The 22,631-nt window shown below is 43.1% G+C and overlaps 2 protein-coding genes across 2 annotated transcripts in view; one reads left to right on the top strand and one right to left on the bottom strand.

Annotated features, from left to right (window-relative positions):
• PPP1R13B (protein phosphatase 1 regulatory subunit 13B) overlaps positions 1 to 22,631 on the top strand; it is a 427,185-nt gene that overhangs the window by 5,747 nt on the left and 398,807 nt on the right. The window lies entirely within an intron of this gene.
• LOC147690246 (uncharacterized) overlaps positions 15,188 to 22,631 on the bottom strand; it is a 46,089-nt gene continuing 38,645 nt past the window's right edge. The window contains exons 5-6 of the mRNA XM_086937293.1: positions 17,202 to 17,312; positions 15,188 to 15,291 (exon numbers count right to left, since the gene is read on the bottom strand). Of these exons, the coding sequence (XP_086793419.1) occupies positions 15,188 to 15,291; positions 17,202 to 17,312 (215 nt within the window). The remainder of the gene's footprint in view (positions 15,292 to 17,201; positions 17,313 to 22,631) is intronic.

Below are 22,631 nucleotides of genomic sequence, written 5' to 3'. Positions count from 1 at the left end.
AGCGGTCGCACCCCATGCGCGCGAAGGTGCACCAAAGGTAAGCCCGTCTACGCCCGTCCGCGCCTGGACCGCGCCCAGCGCCAGACCCCCTGGCCCCCGCAAACCGCACTCCTCCCGCATAACTTATGACGCCGCCACCCTCTTAGCACTTAACCCCGGACGCACACCACAATGCTACGAAGCTGCCCCAGGACTTACCCACGGTCCCTTCGCCTGCCACTCCTGCAAGTTCGCCTGCATCAAGACCCACACCAAATCCACTAACTCCAAACACAGCTCCGACTCTAACCACCTGAAGTGCATCCTGCTGAACACCCGCTCGGTCCACAGACACGCCACTGAACTCTGGGACTTACTCGACACTGCCTCACCGGACATCGCCTTCCTTACAGAAACCTGGATGAACGCAGCATCAGCACCCGACATCGCCATAGCCATCCCGGACGCTTACAAGATCATCCGAAAAGACCGCACCAACCAAACAGGAGCAGGCATCTCCATCGTCCATAAGAACACCATCAGAATCACGACCAGCTTCGACGATAACCTTGCAACCGCCGAACACCTCCACTTCCAGATCCACACCGACCCCAGGACCACACTTAGAGGCACCCTCATCTACAGACCACCAGGAACCCGTAAACAATTCAACGAAGACATCACTGACTTCATCAGCCCACATGCCCTCCCCTCCGAGAACTACATTCTACTGGGAGACCTCAACTTCCACCTGGAAAAGAAAAACGACAGCAACACCACCACCCTTCTGGACAACCTGGCCAATCTCGGACTCAAACAACTTGTTGACACCCCCACCCATGTAGCCGGACATACGCTCAACTCTATCTTCACCTCCTTCAAACACATCTCCTTCGATCACACCACAGCTCTCCATTGGACGGACCACAGCTGTGTTCACTTCAGCTACAAAACTACCACGACCCACAACCTATTCCTCGAAGAAACTGGAACAAAATCACCACCGACCAACTCGTCACATCGCTCAACCAAAACCCTCCCGCCCTCTCATCGGACCCAAACCAAGCTGCCACTAAACTCAAACAATGGATCACGCACAGCGTTGACGAATTAGCACCCTTGAAAAACCACCAAACCAAACAGGGTAGCAAAAAGGCCCCCTGGTTCAACAATGACCTTAAGAAATCCAAGAAACTATGCCGTACTCTCGAGAACACATGGAGAAAAAACCCAACCACTGACAACCTGACCACCTTCAAGGCAGCCACCCGCAAACACCACAAATTGATCCGATCCACCAAGAAATCAGCATTCAAGGATCGACTCAACAACAACGCCCATAACAGCAAGGAACTATTCAACATCGTCAAAGAATTTACCAACCCCACCGCAGCCTCAAACGACATTACCCCCTTCCAAGACCTCTGCGATTCGTTATCCTCTTTCTTCTACAGCAAAATCGCCGACATACATAACAGCTTTAAGAACATTTCCAAAGAACAGTCCACTCCACCCACCTCCGAACCTAAACCGCTCTCTAACAACCTTAGCGCCTGGAACCCAATCACCACTGAAGACACCATCCGCCTAATGAACTCCATCCATTCAGGTTCACCAACCGACCCCTGTCCACACCACATCTTCAACAAAGCAGACTCCATCATCGCACCCCATCTCCGTGATGTCATCAACTGCTCCTTCAACTCCGCTACCTTCCCAGAAAGCTGGAAACACGCCGAACTCAGCGCCCTCCTGAAGAAACCCACAGCAGACCCCTCTGAACTTAAGAACTACCGCCCCATTTCCCTCCTCCCATTCCCTGCCAAAGTCATTGCGAAAGCCGTCAATAGCCAGCTCGCCGCCTTCCTTGAATCCAACAACTCCCTCGACACCACACAGTCCGGCTTTCGAGCCAAACACAGCACCGAAACCGCCCTAATTGCAGCGACAGACGACATCCGAACGCTACTGGACAACGGAGAAACAGTTGCCCTCATCCTACTCGACCTCTCCGCCGCCTTCGACACAGTCTGTCATAGCACCCTCATACAACGCCTCAGCAACATCGGCATACAAGGAAAAGCCTTGGACTGGATCATATCGTTCCTCGCCGGGAGAACCCAGAGAGTGCGACTCCCCTCATTCAAATCAGAGGCCACCGAAGTCATCTGCGGAGTACCACAAGGATCATCACTCAGTCCCACCCTCTTCAACGTTTACATGAGTCCCCTCGCATCCATCGCGCGACAACACAACCTCAACATCATCTCCTACGCTGACGACACCCAGCTGATCCTTTCCCTAACCAAAGACCCTAATACCGCCAAAACCAATCTTCACGAAGGCATGAAAGAAGTAGCCAAATGGATGAAAAACAGCCGCCTAAAACTTAACTCAGACAAAACGGAAGTCCTCATCCTAGGATCATCCCCCTCTGCCTGGGACGACTCATGGTGGCCATCGGCCCTATGCACAGCACCCATACCCACAGACCACGCACGTAACCTAGGCTTCATCCTAGACTCCTCCCTCTCGATGACCAGACAAGTCAACGCCATCTCATCTTCTTGCTTCAACGTACTTCGTATGCTCAAAAAAATCTTCTGTTGGATCCCCACCGAAACAAGAGACTGTCACCCACACACTGGTCACTAGCCGACTGGACTATGGAAACACCCTCTACGCCGGAACCACAGCCAAATTACAGAAAAAACTCCAACGCATCCAAAATGCATCAGCCAGACTCATATTGGACATCCCTCGCCAAGCTCACATTACCGGTCACCTGAAAGACCTCCACTGGCTTCCCGTCAACAAGAGAATAACGTTCCGTCTCCTCACCCACGCACACAAGGCCCTCTACAAACTAGGACCCGAATGCCTCAACACAAGACTGTCCTTCTACACACCCACCCGCCAACTAAGATCCTCCAATCAAGCCCTCGCCGCAGTTCCGCGCATCCACAGATCCACCATGGGAGGAAGATCCTTCTCCTACTTGGCGGCCAAGACCTGGAATTCCCTCCCCACTCACCTCCGCCTTACACAGAACCACATTTCCTTCAGAAAGGAACTTAAAACCTGGCTATTCGATAAATAATGCACCCCCTCCCACAAGCGCCTTGAGTCCCTCTGGGTGAGTAGTGCGCTATACAAATTCTTGAACTTGAACTTATTAGTTCCTTGTGAGATTTTGCACGGAGGAGTACCCTGTGATATGCTAAGTTGGGGAAAGTAGTAACATGAGAATTTGCGTCAGGGATCTCCAGTGGGTTACCAAGTTGGGGAAATGTAGTGTATTGTCATGAGAAGTTGTTCGGTCAAGTACTGCTTGGGTGCAATGTGGGAGAAGAGAAGTACCATATTGCAAGAGGGCGCAAGGGTAAGTACCTGTGGAGTGAAAATGTTGGAACTATAGTACATGTGATGATGTGGGTCATAGCCACAAGTTTTGTTTGAATGTTGTGAGTGAGACCTACAAGTTTTGCCAGAGTTGTCATTCGGAATGGAAGATTTGACAGTTGCGTAGTACTAGTGACATAGTAAGTTTGTGATTGTTTTTTTTCAGTTTGCATATAGTGGAGTTAGTCAATGTTTTGTTTAAAGTGTAGTGTTTTAATGTAGCTCTGTAGGGTTGTACTTGTTTAACTGTTGACGTGGCCTGGTGTTAGTGGTATTGCTGGACTGTCCTAGTATTTCATTGTTGTCAATAATTTTCCAATATGCATCTACTGGAGGGTGTCATAATTGCATAGGAAAGGTGCCAACACGCCTTTTTGTGCAGGTCCCAGAGGGAATGGTACTGGGTGCAGATTACGTGTTTTTTTTTCTGTCCTGGCACTTGGTCATGTTGGTTTGACGAACTAGTGTAGCTGGGTGTGGAGTTTGTTGGAGTGCTAGGTTGCGCACTTATGTGGTGAAGTGTTGTTCTGTGGTTGTGTGTGTTGCTTGTGGAAGATGGAAAAGTGTGATAATTGTGTCTGTTACCTGTGTAGTTTAGTAATGTGAGATGAACATCTGGGATCATTGTGTATGGAGGTCATTGTGATTGGTTCTGTATTGGAGTCTGGGCAAGGTAGTTTTAATTTAAGGGAATATACGATTACACTTTCTGTTTTGTTTCTGCTGTGATTCTATAGACTTAAGGATGACAGGGAAATCCTTTGTCAAAGGCAGCCAGCTCTGTCCTGTGTGCATAAATATTGTATGATGCCTTTGTGAGTGTGCAGACGTGGTGGTAGGGCCTCATGTCCGAGGACTTCACAATACATTCATTTCTTTGACCATAATGTAGTGGTAGTCACCATCTGTTTCTTTGTTGGACATGAGATGTGGGGAACCTCATGTTTTTACCTGTTGCAGATTTTCTGTGACTGCTGATTCTTTGTGTGTCTACATGGGTATTGGAGAGTTTACCATGTTGCTGTTGGCTGAACGTGTAAGCTAAGCATGTTGGAGACTGAGTCATTGTGAATGATTGTTCCCCCACTTTATATGCAAGTTAATGGTTGTTCTTTGTTTTGGTGTTCTTAAAGATGTTGGTTTGTGGTCCGTAGTGGAAGCTAGGAGATTGGGACTGTTGGAGGGAGGATGAGGCCCTGGACACCTGTTTTTCCTGTAGCCTAAAGGATTAACATGCAAATAAAGAACTTCACTTCTATTTGAGTATCTCCAGACTATTGTAAGAAGACCCTACCCTCCAACTTCAACAGATTGGCATGCCATCTTAAAACCCACAGAGTCTGTGGAATTTGCGTGGCTTCCAATTTCCATAAATTCTCCTAGTAGTGTAATTCCTCTGGTGCTCCAGAGCAATACTTGCTAAAACCACACCTCTGGGTGGTAGAGTGAGGCAGTGAGTCTGTTTACTGTCTGGACATTTGGTGAATAATTTGCAAAGCTCCTTTACCCATGTTTATCATCCAGGCTGAAACTTTACCACAAACCTGTTGTGCTGTAAACCCTTTGTAATAAGATCTGGTGAAGCTTGCCCTCGGGCCAGACTTCTGGCCTGCAGGTAACTTCAGTTCATGAACAGTGGTCCTTGGTCATGCTATCCATACACTGCACACATGGATTCTGCTCTTAGGATTGCCTTTGTCTCTGGGCAGGCCCTGTGAACCCTCTGCATACCTTTGGCCATGTCCTGTGCCTATTATGCCTGCCTGAATTATCAACTGGGTGTGACATGTGAACATGGTTTTTAGCTGTGACCTTGCTCTGTACCCATGGCCAGTGTACATGTAAAACGTGGTCTGTCAGTGTTCTTTGTGCACTGTCCACAGTGCATGGACTTTTGCTGTGCCCTGTAACGAGTACCACTGCTTCTTCTGTACATGTATTTTTCTGAGGAGGGGGGAGTGGAAAGAAACTATTGTGGTAGTCTTAGCAATGTGTTATTCGAAGAAATATGTATCGAAGGCGAACCCAAGAGATTTCAACCAGTTTTCTCCACAGTATATATTGTGCCTGTTTGTCAAACTGACCCAATATTTTTGGTGAACGAAAAGTTAAATTGTGATTTTCCTATGGTCTGAATCATTCAACCATAACTAAATAGTCCATCTCCGATAATAACGTTTCTTTATTACCTTTGTTAATCTGCTAAAAGTCATACACAACATAGTTTGGTATTCGGGAAATTAATAATGCTATTAGTGAATAATGATCTATAATGATGAAGGGGCAACATCCCTTGGTTTATTTATTTATCTATCTTAGACGTTTTATTTAGCTCTGGCTTGACCGGAGGAATTAGAGCGCTTTACATAAGGATCAGAGCGTTACAGGTTACAAAATTACATCTATTACAGGTTTCAAAGACATAAAAGAAAAACAAAACATGAGATGCGGGGGAGGGAAGAAAACTCAACGGGTGGTGAGTAAAACAGTATCAGATGTCCGGCTGGGTAGGTGAAGGCCTAGGGGGTGAGCCAAAGCCTGACTCCTCTATAGCTGCTTAGGACAGCTCCACCGGGTACCGGCTCCGCCTAGTATTTTGGCTGCCATTTTAAAGTCAGGCGCGGATCTCTGACCTGTAGTGTCTTAATCCGTATTATCCCTGGATTCCTGCAGCAGGGGCGATGGGGACATGGTGCAGCCCCAGAAGCTCTCGGGACCTCAGCGCCTCCGCAGTCCCCCCAGTACAGCAGTCCCGAACCAGGCCGGCAGCGCGGCCGCGTCTCACCATAGTCACACAGCTGTGAGCCGTGTGACTATGCGACTCACGCCTCCCCCGCAGCTCTGAAACTCCTGGCATAAGTTTCCACTAGGAGCCCAAGAGTCCGAGCCGCTCTCGCCTCTCTAGCGAGAAGACCGCAGATGACAGTGAGTAATTACGGGATCGCTCGTCTGCAATTCCACGGTCAGCCGCCACTCCATCCTGGCCGCCTCTTCTACAAAGTTGCCCCCCGGTTCTTCCCCTGCACTGCCTGGTTTCTCCCACTGCACCGGCGTTCTTCCTCGTGGCTACAAATCTCGCATATACCACTCGGCTGCAATCAATGGTTATTTTGCTGTTCACATTTTGATTAAGATTTCCATTCATCCGGTTTATTATTCATTGAATCAATTTATTGGTTGTAACCATAATTTCATTATAATTATGGTTACAACCAATAAATTGATTCAATGAATAATAAACCGGATGAATGGAAATCTTTTTCTCTGTCAGAAAGATAAATAAGTGAGTGTGCCCATCAAGGGATGTCCCTAGAGATCCTCTAGGTCCACAACTTTGCATGTAAATTCGACGCCATCGGACCCCTGGCGCCACCTTGTGGAGCACCTTCAAAAATCCATTAAAACTTTTCAAACCATTAAGGAACTATACATAATACACAACCTAGCTGTGCATCTATCCACCGCCAAAGCACATTTTGATTAACCCAGATTCATCAGACCTTCAGTCATTGGTTGATTCCAACTATCAATCATATTGTATGGAGTGTTTCCTCTTTACCGACATAGGCATTACATTGGGGGAGCAGTTCTATGAGCTTAAATTGGATGGGGCAAGTACTGCATAGCTAAGGATTCGTCCTCTGGAGACACTATCTCATCTCCACCCCCTCTTTTGAAGCACCTATGCATCAAGGCACATGTGGTGAAGCCAGCAACACGCCCACTGTCCCCTTCATGTGTTTTGTCCGTGGAGAGCTTACCGGATTGTGGCTACATAGTACCCTCTGTGGCATCTTTTGGTGCTAAATGCCACCGACCTCTTTTGGTGCTAAATACCACCCGACCTGGCACCCGTGCTACAAACATCTTCAACTAGTCCCTGCTTTCTTAGTTCATTTTCTGCCTGTTGACTATTGAAGAGTACTTCTAGCCTTGTTTTATTGATGATAATTCTTGGCATATTGTGGGCATCCTTAGCTTGTTTGTTCCAACGCCTTGCATTATTTTTGCCCTGGTATCCTCAACCCAGGGATCTCTAACCTTTCCTGTAATAAGAGCTACTTTTGTTCTGATCCAGCGGGTCCAAAGAAATTTAGTGTCATATATGATGTCTACACAAGGATACTCACCATTATTCACAAATCTATCACTAGGCCCATATTTAGCAGATAACTGTATTTTGACCTACTGAATCATATGACCTAATTATTTTAATTTAACACATTCATTAATTAAGTCACATATAAAAGCAATGTATTAACTAATGGTAACACCAAGAAACGATCAAGACCAGCTTGTCATTTCAAAATCTATTTTATTAATTTTATTTCATAAAGAAAGCTCAAACTTTTTTATTAGCAATTTTTATTTTCAAACATTAATTAAAGGCACGAAAAGGTCATGAATATTCAATGAACCAACATTCAGCATGAGAAAAACTCAAACAGTTATTTATTTATTTCTTCATAGTCTATTTCCCTAACTTAGCTAAAGATGAGACCTGTAAGTAAGCAAAAATAATAAAGATCTTACGTGAAAGGGAAAACTGGCAGCGTCTCTGGAGCACAGGATCGATCGAACAGTGCTCTTAGCAAGGGGGCAATTTTTATAGTATTTTCCTATCTAAAACTAACTAAAAGAATACAAATATATGTGCAGGACTGAATCCCATTGGTTGCCGGGTGTCATACGATGCGGTCATCATCCGTTGCTCACATAGCCAAAGTCACTTTTCAAGAGTACTATTGTTCAAGAGTATGACACCCGAAGAAAGCAACATTTAACGAAAGTATGAGCTTCCTTAGTCCGCTCATAGTTTTTGCCTTTCCGCTGCCGAACGACAAGAACGGCCTTGACCAAGGAACAAATTGAACCAAATGCCCTAAGCTTCCACACAGCCTTTGTTTGCAAATCACTCTCCAAGAATAAATGTAGAAATATATATTTTTTATTTTCTGCGAAGCTGTGCGAGGCTCACTCTGGTCAGGCTTCAGATATCCCTTTTAGAAGTAGGCTTCAAGCCATTTCGCATAGAATGCAATGCAATGAGGGTGTCTAGTATGCAAAGAAACACAAGACCATAATTAATTTAAGAAATGACAATTATTCTGTTACCCACCCTTTTCCCACTAAGATTAACCCATTAGCTAAGTTACCTAATGTTGCATTACAAACAAATAAACAAACACATACACGTGGGACGACAATACATAAACAAAAGCACATTTAAAGAATGCACATGCTATTATTTAAAAAACAGCTGCAAATAATAAATGACAAACAAAAGACAAAGTGAGTATATTATTAAAAGCAAAACGACAAACATAACAAGAGCACAAATGGTTATTCCCGCGTGTTCGTGGAGGTGCATATTACTCTAGGTTGAATAAGTAAACATATATATATCATGCAACACACATTAGTAAAAATAAAAATCACGAGTTTCATTTGCCACGAACTTTTTACAAATAAATCGGAAAGTCCGCTCCATCAGTTCAATGAAAATCACCCTGAGCTACTATGAAGTGTTGTACTAGGGACAACATCAGAAAAGATTGCCTTATTGGGTTCTCTATGTAAGATTACTAGCAGTGATCACCTTCGTGCAAAAGGAGTGTTGCCAGAAGTAATGTAAATAAGGCTTTGTCAAATTGGAATTCCTTGCCATGGATAATACATAACAACCAAAGCTGCACTGCCCCTCCATCAAGGTAATACTATTAGTAATGCGTCTGCCAATGCCACATAATTTATCAATCAAATATAAAATTACATTTTAACATTTCAACAATTTTTCTCCAAACACCAGCTTATGAGTACTGAAAATACACACAATTGCGTCTCAAATACACACATTTTATTTTCGGTGTACATATGTTAATTCAACCTAGCAGACGTTTCAAATGTAGTATTCTGGGATCCATACAGGAGAACTACTTGCATATAGCTGGAGAGCTACCCGTTGCTCACTAGTATCTCGTTGGAGAAACCTGCCTTAGCCTGATGGTTTTCAGTTTTGCATCACGGTAGCAATTTTTGACTAGGTGTTGGCCTCCATTCTCATGTGCTGACAGTTGTATGCAAGTAAAAGTTTATATGATGGTTTGTAATAATACTTCACAATGGAAGGAGAGAGACCGCTTGCACCTTACTATTTTGATAGCAAACCACACTCCCAGGCTACAAAGACATTTCAAACAAGTCCCATTCATCAGTCCTCTCATTTATCCATACACGCACTCACCCACCCATTCTTCCAACCGTTGATTAATTCACTCACCCAACTGCTGAACCACACGCACAAACTTTCCAGATGTTAAGGAAGCATTTTCACTTACTAAAATTCCAGTTCTCTTGACTTTGTAAATGCTTGTTAAGTGAACATTGAAGGCAACTACTTCTGCTCCTCCCCTTCTTACTTTTTAACATTCACGCCAATGAGCCATGTTTGTTTTCCAACTCAGGCCAGCTTGTGTATTGCACCCTATCTCTCTGCTGTGGCACTTTACTGATAATGGATCTGGGATATGTTTACTTGACATTTGCCGTGTTTTGTCTCTTGGTCGAGATGCGGTATTTTCCATATACTAGCTTTTAAGATGGTCGAAATCCGTATAAGGGGGTATTTAAATTTGTCACGTTTGTTTCAAATAAAATCTTTTTAAAAAACGATGTACTTGTAATATGTTATACAAAAAATAAATGCATACACGAGCAGTGTAGGCAGGCCCCCGCGTTGCCCGTGCATTCTCTGACCCCTGCAGATGCTGTAGACACGTACCCGTCTGATAAGACTACATGAAAGGGTAGCTCTCGCAGACTTTTAAAGTGCCTTATTAACATACTCGAAAACGAATGAAGGCTCTTTCAGGTGGGCTTGGCATTTTCTCCTAGGTAGCCTAGCGGTGCCAGGTTATTATTTTGGAATTCAACGTTGCCAGATGTTGTTGCATTTCAGCATGCATTGCAGTCTTTACACAAACACCAAATACAATGTCTGTGAAGAGGTTTCAGGTTTCACTACTTTTATAGCACATACCACATTGCAAAACACAATGCATAGAAACCGTCTTAAATTCGCCAGCCAGGAATGTAGACAATTATCCAATTCTTTGTGCTACAAAAACATAAATAAGTAAAACACTAATACCCAACCATAAACGAGGTTCGAACCTAGGTACTAAAAGAGCAGTGGAGTATATTATGTGGGACAGAGAGGCATGATCCTGATCTCTAGGACAATAAATTCACCATGAAGTTCAGAAACATGTTTCTGCAGTCTCAACGTCACAAATCGCATGATCACAAATAGGATCAGGCTGTATGCCTCCGGTAGGGGACGACAGATAGCGTTCAGTCAGAAACAAATCCCATTCACCTCGTAGGAAGGTCCCTATTCAACCCTGTAGGAAACTTCTTGTAACCTCAGCAAAGGAGAACACCTTCGACTCAGCAAGGAACACTTAGTAGTACTTGCACACTCTTTATAAATGCAGTCAGAACGACAGGGAAAAACTAAGGGGGTAAGGATCTTTACTTAACGATTACTCATGATGGCAAGTAGTCCGATATTCTGATGCTACTGTAATTGATTTGGTATCTACTTGTACATATTGGCTTTAATGGGTTTGCAAATATGTACAGTGCACTGACTGGCATGATTTGCACTGTATAAACCTCAGTTTAACTAAATTTCCCTTTTGGCTGCGTCCCGCCCACAGTCCACTCTGCCTGCCAGGTGGCACCTAGGATGCTTCTGTATGCCTGTACCGGTGAATCCAGCACCTACCAGAGATTATCAGAGGGGAATCAGTGCACCACTTTCTCTGTGCCTACACGTCAGGTTTTCAAAGCACTGGGTGTGCTGCAGTCACCATATGCTTACCAGGTTCAAGGCTTACTCGAACTGCACCCGCCGTGTTTATTTCAGTCTCAATGACCTAATTGATCAGGAGAACGGAAGAAACAAAATATTAACAGAGTTTGAATGTGCAGCAAGTAGGACGCGAAGGAGAGAGGAGTTCAAACATGATCAGCCACTTTGGACAACTTGATGCTCAGCACTGTACTAACGGTCAAGATTCGCTTTAGATAGGTCTCAGTGTGCGGCCCCTTTCATTTATTTAAGTCTTGCTGCTTACGGACCCTTCAGGAAGTTATGCTACTTTCTGAACTCTTATTTCAATTTTAAATAATTTACCAGGAGGTATAATATATCAGAACTGTACTGTTTAGATAACAATCTGCTGATGTATTAATGTGGTGCCCATACACTTATTGTTCGTGATATATGAAAAACTATTTTTAAAAAGGGCATCAGGTAACAGAAGTTGTAGTTTACTGTATCTTCACGTAACTTAATCAGGCTTTAGTTCAATCCCTTTCTCTTCTTTTTATGCAAGACAAATGTATTTGTTATACTAGGGACCACTGGAATTATGCAGCAGGGGAGGGTCAATTTATGCGACAAGAAAAGGTCAATCATGCAGCACATTTCTTTTTATAGTATGCGTTATTTTGTCATTTGTATGCTTGTGAAAAGTGTCTGGGCATTAGTTGTACCTCATAAGTACCAGTTTAGCACCCAAATGTAGCAATAAGATACATAAAGGTGGCCAGTCAACCTTTACAATGGGTCTTCCAGAGCGTGGAAACAGGTTGCATCATTTTTACTGACATTGAACCATTTGAGCTAGAAAGATTTTTGTTGTTCATATCTGCAGGCTACGCACCACATGATGGATTGTGTGGCAAATCTATAGTTATGCGAAAATAGCTGCACAATCGCATAATTCCAGTGGTCCCGGTTTATACTCTATCTAAAAGGTTGTCCTGGTGGTATCAGACCTGGTACCCATATTTGTTGGGGACTATGGTTGCTGTCCACTCCATGTTGAGCACCTCAGGCATGTTTGATATGTGACCTTGCGATCCCAATTGTGCAACGTGTGTTTCTGTATATAGTATGTTTTATACTGTGTTTTGCTACAGAGTTTAGGGTGGTATTACAGACGTCTTACTGTGAATGATGTACAGCGGTAACAGTATTGCAGTTGTTTCAAGGATTATCAACATCCCAGTAGACACTCCTCATGCATATCAGTGGCTACATAGTTTAAGTGAGGCAAGGACCTGAGAATTTTCGACCCAGGTGTCCCCCTTATCAACGATAGCAGGGCTGTAGGTCTACACTTAAGACAGTTGTGCTAAATACTCAGGGTTTGAATATACCCAATAAGAGACTGGGTGTTCTGTGCTTGCTTCATGCTAAAGAAATAATTATTTTTCCCCTTAAGGAATCTCATCTCCTGAGAAAAGATGCGCTAAGATTTCTTTCCTATTTGGTGCCCTTGTCGGTTCGGCTTACACGCTCCCACAATAAAGAAGGAGTTATCCATATTACTGAGAAGAGGCCTTCCGTTTGTGTTAGACCTAGTATATACAGACCTACAGTTGGAAGGGGGGTTGAGATTTTAGGAGCGATGTATGGAACACTTTTCTCGATCTTGTCTCTGTACGTGCTCAACAAGGATAAAAACTGAACTGTTACACACCACTTTTTAAAATTGTTTAACTTACAGTATGTCATCCGATGATTGGATTGCAACAAGGTGCTTGATGGACTCTTTGATAGGCCATCCGGATAGCACTTCTATGCAACTTCACCTGAGGCTGTAAAAATGGGGTTGGAATAACTGGGATTCTTCCATATATGACTTTCCCAGCATGCACGAAGTGGATTATACATTCTGTTGTCAAGTCAGAGGACAGTCTCAAGGATGGATTTGATTTTGCTAACTAGATTGCCCTTTGACATGGTACAGGACTCCTTCATTAATACTGTGGCACTCCCAAACCACTTTCCTGTAGTTCTGATATGGGAAATTCTTTCTTGCATACCTCCGCAACCTGGAGGTGTGATACTTAAATAAAATGGCTTTAAGCGATGTGGCTCTTGGAGATGCTGCATAAGATGCTATTTACCACTGTTTTTGAGGTAAACTAAACTGGAGAGGTGAACCACAAAGTCTTATTGAACACAGCAAAAGCAGGGACTGGCAGAACTGATCTCAAATACTTCACTCCTCTTGAGGAAGGCTAGGGATAAAAGCGTAGAGTTAAAGGGGCGGAGTAACAGCTTTAGAATCACTATGTTAAGCAGGCTGTTTGTCTGAAACATACGCTTTTTACACAGAGGAAGAGTCCGAACACTTGATAAATGGACAAAATGGCCCGGGCGATGTCATGTGTGGGCAACCTTTATCATGAGAAAGGGGAAAAGTTTGCATTTCATACCCTGCAAATTAAGAGTGATGCATCTTGCTTGCAAAATACTGAATGAGAGAGGCGATCCACACGTAATTACACCCGGAATACTTCAAACATTCAGAAGATTGTTTTTTTAAAATTATTTTAGGGACACTTGCTGGATTGAGCAGAACAAGATGCCTACATAGCATCCTACGAACTCTGAGCGATCCCGATGTGGTGATGGAGGTGTATGTTCCTATATCTCTCATAGAGGTTAAAATAGCAATTCAAGGATGCCTCATAATGAATCCCTAAGGCCTGATGTCTTTTCCCCTAGGTGAAGTGTTTTAATTGCTTTGGTAACTCGTGGAATGTTGAAGAAACCAAGAAGAGGTTGTCCGCTACCTTGTTGTTAAATTTGAATTAATGACCCCAGTCTATGGGGCTCTTATTGTCCAATATCACTTTTCAGTTTTGACATGGAAATATTTGGTTTCAAGATTACGCACAGGCTTGCCCTCATTGGTGTATCCATATTAGTCAGAGTTTGTAAAAGATTGGCAAGTAGACCAGAACACTACACTGATGGTATACAAGCAGATTCTTAGAATTGCTGACATGTACTTTCGAGCTGTAGCGCTAATCTTGAAGTCAGGGCTCCTTCTTCATTGGAGAATTAGAATCAAACAAATAAGCATGGAATCTGGCTAGTTTCCCCTGTCTACCTCCTCCAAGGTGTATTTGATCTGTTCAAGGATATGCCCACCTTAATTCAAAACGTTGGGCACTTATTGTCCTTGCATTTATGAAACCTAGATATTCTTAAGATATCTTCCTTATCTGACCTCACGCTGAGAACCGCCTTAGTTCGCTTTCCTCCCTTTTGGTTGGTTTTTATACTACATTTTGCCCTGAAGAAGGTGTGACAGATATCTGGGTCTTCACCGAAACGTGTGTTTGCGCATACCTAGGACGGAAGAACAAGGACCAGTACATTTAAATTCATTAATGTTTTGGACTGCATAGATTGACGGTGAAGTATAGACTATATGATAGATACTCATGACTTATGAATAGATTGGATAAGACACTGTTATCTTCGTCCTTTTAATCCTTTATGATGATTTAGTCTTGTTTTTATAGGTGTTTATTGTATAAATACATTTAGTGGTATGATAGTGAGGTGGGTAAAACGTGAGTGTGCAGGAGTGTTTCGTTGGTGGGCAATGTGTAATTTCTCCCTGAGCGAGTTTCTATATTCTCTGTATTTGTTCTTTGTGTGTTATGTATTTAACCTACACGTGTACTTAAAAAATTATATATTGAGTTTGGAATAAAAGCAATGCATTATATTTTATGAAAGAGATATTGAATTGGATTTTTTTATCATTTGATCTGTTGAATCACTTTGCTTCATTGTGACGATTCAGCGCTTTATACCGAGGTGAGATATTCCACCCTTTATACAAGTAGGCAGGTTGTTTTTGTCTGCTATGTTGGTAGTTAGGGTAACCAGAGTCCACAGATGCTCAGGGACTTGTTTGAGGGTTGGCTGTTAAGATTTATGGAACTCTACAAGACAAAGTATCACTTGAGGCCCTAGGACTAGTTTAGATTGATACAAGTGCTCAACTGGATAGAGTCGAACCATGTCTGGACCTGGAAGAGAGGGATTTAATTCAATTTAGGTAAAATTCTTCTCTCTCAGGCTCCTACTATAAAAGGATTTCACAATTGTATATAATGTGTTAGATGCCTCCACTCAGCAGAGATGCATGTTTCTGTTGGACAAGAATTTAGAGTTGGAAATTTTGGTAGACAATGGAGCGCAATTTGGTTCAGAGCATCCGAGTTCTCGATATGTACACATAAATTGTTGACCCACTGTTACCTTACCCCAGTGACCCTGAGTGTCGTGTGGTAGAGCTGGTCTTTGTTGGAGGCGCTGTCAGTCATGGGGCACGATGGTACATATTTGTGGGGGTGTTCCGCCGTGCACTCTTCGTATGTCTTATTGATGTGTCTTATTAAAAATGTAACAGCTGTGGTGTTGCCTGTGGACCCATTGGTTGTGTTGCTGGAAACCATGTACGTGGATAGTATTTATCCCTGCACATTGTATTATGGACCCGTTTCTTCACATTTATATTCGCAGGTAGGCTGATGGTAGCACAGTGGTGGAAGCAAAAACCCTCTTCTTGCACCCCCTTTGAGGTTTCGGGGCCAAAAATGTGTCAGATTTTTGCAATGGAGAAAGTAACGTCTCTGATATCCAGTATGATCCCCGTTATGAGAAAATGTGGCACATTTAACATGAGCGACAAACACGGGAGGTTGTGGAAGATGGCACATGTCCCAGAGCCAGAAAGAAGAGCTGGTTTACCTGGAATTACCCCATAGTCAGTGGGCAGCGATGACTGAGGTAATGGGGTTATGGATTGATTTGGCAATGTGTATTTTTTTCTTATATGGTCCATTAACTCAAGGATAGGGATACTTTTGAGTATTAAATGTGATTTGTAAAAACATTAAACTTATTTTCTAAGCACCTGCTTCCATCAGTTGCAACCGAGTGCTGCGTATATAGCTGTTATTCTCTCAGGCCTACACAATTGTTTGTTATGCCAGTTTGAAACTGAAATTTGCAAAACTAAAGTTGTAAAAAAAAGCACCTACCGCTCCGACTCTTTCTTACTGTCAGTTAAATAAAGAAATCAACAAGGCTTGTAATTGCAAGGCGTTTCTGATTAAAGTTGATCTCGTTGCATGGATTTAACCCGTTCTGCCCCTGTTGCACTGAAAATCTGTTTCTTAGGTCCTACTTTAAAAAAAATAAAGTATTTCGTAAACTGTAACCGTGATGTCGCAGATTCCAGCATATATTAGCAGTGAATGCTTAACTCTCTGAACCAACTTGCTGTCATTTCTTATTCCTAACAATTCACTTACTGTGTTTGCTTGTGTCATAGAGCATTAACGTTGGAAGCCCTAGTTACCAAAACATATATTTTTGCCAAGTCTCTTGTTAGTAACTGGGTGCACATGCAGTCCTTACCCTTAGCATTATCTCTAGTTGTTGATGCACATCCTGGGTTGGTAAATGTTCTAGTCTCTGGCTCACATAACTTGGTAACGGTACTCGATCACACCCTAGCGAGAGGCTCTAGGTGGTCCAGCACACACCTCTGAGGTTACCAAGTCACGGGAAATACCAATCTTGATATCACTCTAGCTAAAGCTTAGGGGTCTCCCAAGGAATTGGCAAAGGTCTTTACTGCTTTCTAGCTAAATTTGCACAATACAAATACCACATAAATACTTGCATTCATACTTAAAAGTGTGTTCCTTCAAAGACAAAATTTCGTGGCAGAGGGTCTCAAAGCACCTGCCAATCTTGAACTTATAAAGGTTAGATAGTTCCAGCCTGAAGATAGTATGACTAAGTGCGCTGCAGATGATGACGTGCCCCTTTCAGTGTTTTTTCTGAAGTTCTAACCCACACTCACTCTGGCTGGTTCTTGATTTTCCTTTCTCCGATTCCCCTTCCTTCATCTTTCATGGCTATTTACCTGGCTTACTGTCTGGGTGCAGATGTTCTAAAGCGGCCATGTGGATCATGTAGCTTACAAACATCTCTCGCTGACTTGGATACAATGTGTAGCTGTACAGGTGCATTTCACCTGCAAGTATCAAAATGCACTTTTAAAATAATTCCATGAATACTTAGTACTCTTGCAAGTTGTGCAGCTCAAGATTTTGCTAGGCTTCACTGTAATTGGTCCTAGACCCCTAGCCTCTAATGTTCATAGGAGATGTGGAACTAACTCTTAAATATGTTTTTTTTTAATGACACTCAATGATGAAGAGTTAGTTTTTTATAAACCATTTTTATTGTTTTAATTGAAATCCCAGTGCAGGTACATTCATCAACATATTCAGCACACTTTGTACACAAAATAAAATACCTTTGTCCCAGCAGGTGGCATCAAAATCAGTTACATTGCATAGGTAGACCACCATCAAAGGTACAATTAACGTGCAGAGGAGAACGCCAGCCCACACAAAATTCACGAGTTTGGAGGTCAAGGAGTGGAACCATCAATGTGGGGAAGGGTAGGGAAACTTCCAAAGGACATACAAGTAATGGGGGAGGCCTATCATTTTGAAGAGCATGATGTGCCGCCTGGGATTGAGGAGTAAGACAACCCAGTGGTGTAAGTCCCGATCAAAAGCCTGGGTCAGGCCCTGAAAATTAGGAGCCCATACCAAGTTAGGAAGATGGACAACATGAAACCCCAAATATTTAGAGGAGTTCCGCTGAATAGAGACGTCGGTGCACCAATCGTGTCCCCCAGCATTCCCCCTCACCTCCACCAAGTTAGATTTTCTAGCCTTAATTTGTAGTCCTGATGCTTCTGCATATAGACAAACAATCTCAAGACATTGCGGTGCCGTAATCTGGGGTTCTCTGAGAAATAAAAGAATGTCAGCATATAACGATATGCGGTCCCCAGTCCCACCCCCACACTGCCATCCTGGCACTCAAGCATCGCACCAAATAAGACTAGCAAAAGGCTCTCTCGCAAAGGGCAAACAGAAGGGGGGCAAGTGAGCAGCCCTGGCACGCACCCTGCCGGATGGGAAAGGATGCAGGTATTGCACCATTCACTCAAACCTGGGCGGCGGAAATGTAGCCCCCAGACCCATCTGCAGAAGTACTGCATCGAGAAAGTGCCAGGAGACCGTGTCAAAGGCCTTGGAGAAATCCACCAGGAGGGCTAATGCTGAAGATTTCAAGACTGTACAAGTCAGATTGCTCTGAATTCACATTCTTTACAAATCATTTTAAAAACCAGGTCACTCCTCTCTTTGTTTGTGGTGGACAATTCCCACCTCAGGATGGTGAGATTTTGCTCCAAGAAAAATGTCAGCAGGTCACTCTACCACAGCGATACTCAAAGTACGGCCCGGCAGACCTCTTCTTGTGGCCCACAGACTTCCTCTGGGAAAGAGCAGCAAAGAAATAAAAGCTGCCCTAGTTTCGTTTTTGTCTGTCATTTTTAATAACCAAGCAACTTTGTTTTCTGGTTCTGGGTGTTTTTTCAATAGACCCAATTCAGACATGTGAGTTCCGATTTTGGAAGCCAGATATGGCTTTATATTAGATTAGGCCCACCTAAAATTGCCTTAGTTTCAACATGAGACAATCGGGACAATAGATTTATCCGTTTTTTTTCTAAATACCCCATTTCCCAGTTTTGAAGGTGTTATTTTTAAACTGTCCCGATAATCTCCCATCCCTCCCTGGATGACCCAACATCGATGCAGCCTTTAAAAACATTCCAGACTATACTATGTTGCCCCTGAGAAGATATTTGAGTACCCATGCTCTACAGGAATTTTGCCTGGAAGGTCCACCCTAAGTGAGGTGGCTGCAGGCTAGACACCAGGCGGCCTCTCGTTGCTGGCGACCTGGAGGTTTGATTTCCTTTGATTTGAACCAGATGAAATTTGATAGTACCAGCTTTTGATCCCCTTTAGCTCTTTAAGCATGCAGTTGGTGAAATTATTTACTTAGTACCTAGTGGGACGATGCTTTAATTATTACGAATGACAGCACAAGGCAAATTGTGGCAATATGCCCTGGGCTTGCTTGAAATACCACATTTTTGTTATCATATAGGCCTTCATTAAGGGTATGATATACCTCCTTTACTAGAGTAAACAAGCTCTGTTGTGATTGGTATATCCAGGAGAGTGCAGTAAACACTAAAGTACTACATATTCAATAATGATGTATATAAGATGCTTTAAGACATTTGTTTACTGAGAGTGTGGTTCTGGTCTAACGTTCCCAATAATAGAACGAAATGGCTTTGGATTGTATATATTTTTTAAAACTTGCTTGAAGAGGATGCTTTTTTGGTATACAGCAATGCTGGACTTGAGGGTTATTGTTTGCATTTAGAGTGCCCAGATAAAGACTGAGCTATATGAAGGCTTAGCTTGGTCAAAAATGGTGTTACGAGTACGTTAAAACACCTTTTTATCAGTTGCATACTGCTCAACATGTAAAGAGACAAATGAAGATCTTTATAGTGGATGGTAAGTTTCACAATGGGGGAAAATGTGTTTACTTTTTAAGCAAGATATCTAGGATTATAGATGTCTAACTGTGAATATATGGGATAAAGTACCCCCTGTCGTATAATGTAAGGATATTGCAAAGAACTGAGGAGTGCCATGACCATATAGAGCAATGAGGCTGAGGGCAGAGTTCTTTCAAAAGGTTATGGAACTGCGAGGTGACTTACAATATCCATGTCATGTACATTATTTCTTATAATACATGTTCACACCATCACCTTTACCTCAAAGCCTTAAATCCTTGGTGCGTAGTTCTTTCATATAAAAGAGAGCACTTGTTTGAATATATAAAGAATGAAAATACAATATTCAGTACAAAATTAAACACATCAAAAAAACTGTTGCTAAAAGATGTAAAGAGCAGAGTAATCCAAGATTTCCTTTTAACCCTTTCGATGCTGATGACGAGCTCAGCTCGTCATCACCCACGGGTGTCGTGTGCTGATGACGAGCTGAGCTCGTCATGGTGCCACTAAAATGGCAATTTCCAGCAGGGGGGGGGGGAAACGCCCAGCAGCCATGGGGCAGTAGAAACTTGCAGAAAGATTCAGGTGTTTCTATAACTACGCAAAGAGAGCAAACATATGCATATTGGCTTTAATATCTCCTTTCTTATTGTTAATGTACAGCTAGAAGAACAGAGCAACGTCTTGTTTTCCATTATTTAAACAGCTCCTTTAATTTTTCTCTGTAATCCGACCTGCCTTTCTCCTTCTGCTGATGGCACCAGGCATTACTCCGTCAGACCTAAACTGAAATAAGTTATTGTAACTGAGTTCTCGCTACATTTCTTTATAATCGACGACTCTGTGTGTCTCATGTCGCAACTATAAAGAAACTAGAGACCGTTTTTTAATACAGGAAAAGAAGTTCCATGTATTATAAACGGTTATTTTTCACCTAGGGGTACTGAGTGACAAAAAGTATACAACGATAGCAAAGCACAGGTTGTCTTTAAGTTTTTATTGGTGGGTTCCTTACCATCCTGTAGAATACATTGATGCAGTGACTGAAAATACATTTCCCAACTGTTACATCAGAGCAGTGCAAAACAGATTTTGTTTTTCATTGCTGTGGTATAGTTGCTGTAGATAACATCATATAGAAAAGTCTGTTTACGAAAGTTGATGGGACCCCATGTGTAACACGAGTGCTGGGATATTACCTATGGCAGGTAATTTCCCACATTACTCTGAGGAATTGAATCTATTGAAAACCTCCGAGTACCTGTCTCAAAGAAACAAACTAGATTGTTAGGACTTGTAAATGGTGTTAAATGCCACCAGTTGTCTGTAGAGCAAATGTGGATTGCTCACTGCGATGGTGAGAACAATGTGGTGTTTGACCATACTTATTTCTGGATGAGTTCGCCTGTTACCATTATACAAGAAAATGCAGTGACTGCCCATATACATGTAAATATGCTTTCATGCATTAACGCACACTGACTGTTCATAGTCTTCCTCAAAGTTTTATCTTAACCTAATATTTTTGTGTTGAAATTGAATTTTTCCTTCCCCCCTTCTTGTGCTAGCTCTTGGCCAACCAAGGAATGTGTTGCTTTCCAGAGGCATCGTTGGGATGAATGCCGAACATAATATTTCTTTGTAGCATAATCCTCCAACGAAAAGAAATGTTTGTACTTCCTGTTGCTCTACATTCTTAGTTCAAAAAGATGACTAAGCTCTAAACTGCACTCCCCTGCTCCAGTGTCTTTCCGCCCTCGTTTAACAGAACAGTAAATGCTGCTTTAATCTGGCAGTGTGCGGGGTCCTGACCTTGGCAGGCTGCTGAAGTCATTGGATAGATTCCCGATTTCCGTTCGTAGCACGCGCGGCCGGAATACACTGACTGGATGTTTTAGTTGAAAACATCGGCTCTTGTTGTGCTTGCTCTGCACAATTGAACGTTTTTCTATGTATTGTCCTGCAGCTCCACTAACCTGGGACACACACCCGTGTTTATGAATGGTTCATTGAAGTTAACCCCAGTGACGTAACGGAACCGGAGGCCCCCCCCCCCGTGCAAAGTGCACTGAGGGACCGGACCCTTCCGGACTTACTCGTGAGCTCCCAGGCCAGGCAGCAGTCTGGTGGGGAGGTATGGGGCGGGGGGGGGGGGGGGGGGGGGGGGGGGGGGGGACTGGAGCTCGGGGTTCCCCCGGGGAACCGCCTCCATACAGGGCCAGTTAGACCCGTGTTGTTTTAGTGGGGACAAAACCCCAGGACAAAAAACAGTTCTGTCACCAGGGCCGATTTCAACTTAAATGCTGACAAGCATTGGCAATGCCAGTACGTCTGGCTCATGGATGAAAGTGCCTTTTGTGCCCCTGAAGGGTGTAGGCCCTGATAAATTATCATATTTGCGCTCTGTCACTAATCTTTACACTCAAACGTCTATTCATCTATCCACGGACTCATTGGCACAACTTCAATAAAACACACACAAACTAAACAATATATGGAAGATAAAAGAATTGAAGTGCAAAAAAGAAAACATGCTGCGTACACGTGGGCATATGCTTGGAACAAAAACAAGCCATGATATTGGGTGTATATCTTGCAGAGGTATTGTAGTCTATCATTGTTTTGAAGTTCCTGCATGGCCTCCGCATTTAGAACCAACGCGTTGTCCATATTAGAATGGTAAAACAATGATGCACTGTGGACAAAAGCATTCCATAACGGTCTCCTGCTTTAGAGAAAGTGGGCACGTGGGATACGATGTACTGCATCTGAATGAGCAGCAAGCAAACCAATCTGTTTTCGATGCCCAGAGAGCTGTAGTATCCTCTTAAAAAACATTCAAATAAAAAGAGAAGCAAAGTAGTGAAAGGTGAACTATAACAGGAG

The sequence above is a fragment of the Lissotriton vulgaris genome, chromosome 9 (genome assembly GCF_964263255.1).
Source record: "Lissotriton vulgaris chromosome 9, aLisVul1.2, whole genome shotgun sequence".
Taxonomy (NCBI): Eukaryota; Metazoa; Chordata; class Amphibia; order Caudata; family Salamandridae; genus Lissotriton; species Lissotriton vulgaris.
This window is presented reverse-complemented; position numbering and strand designations above follow the sequence as displayed.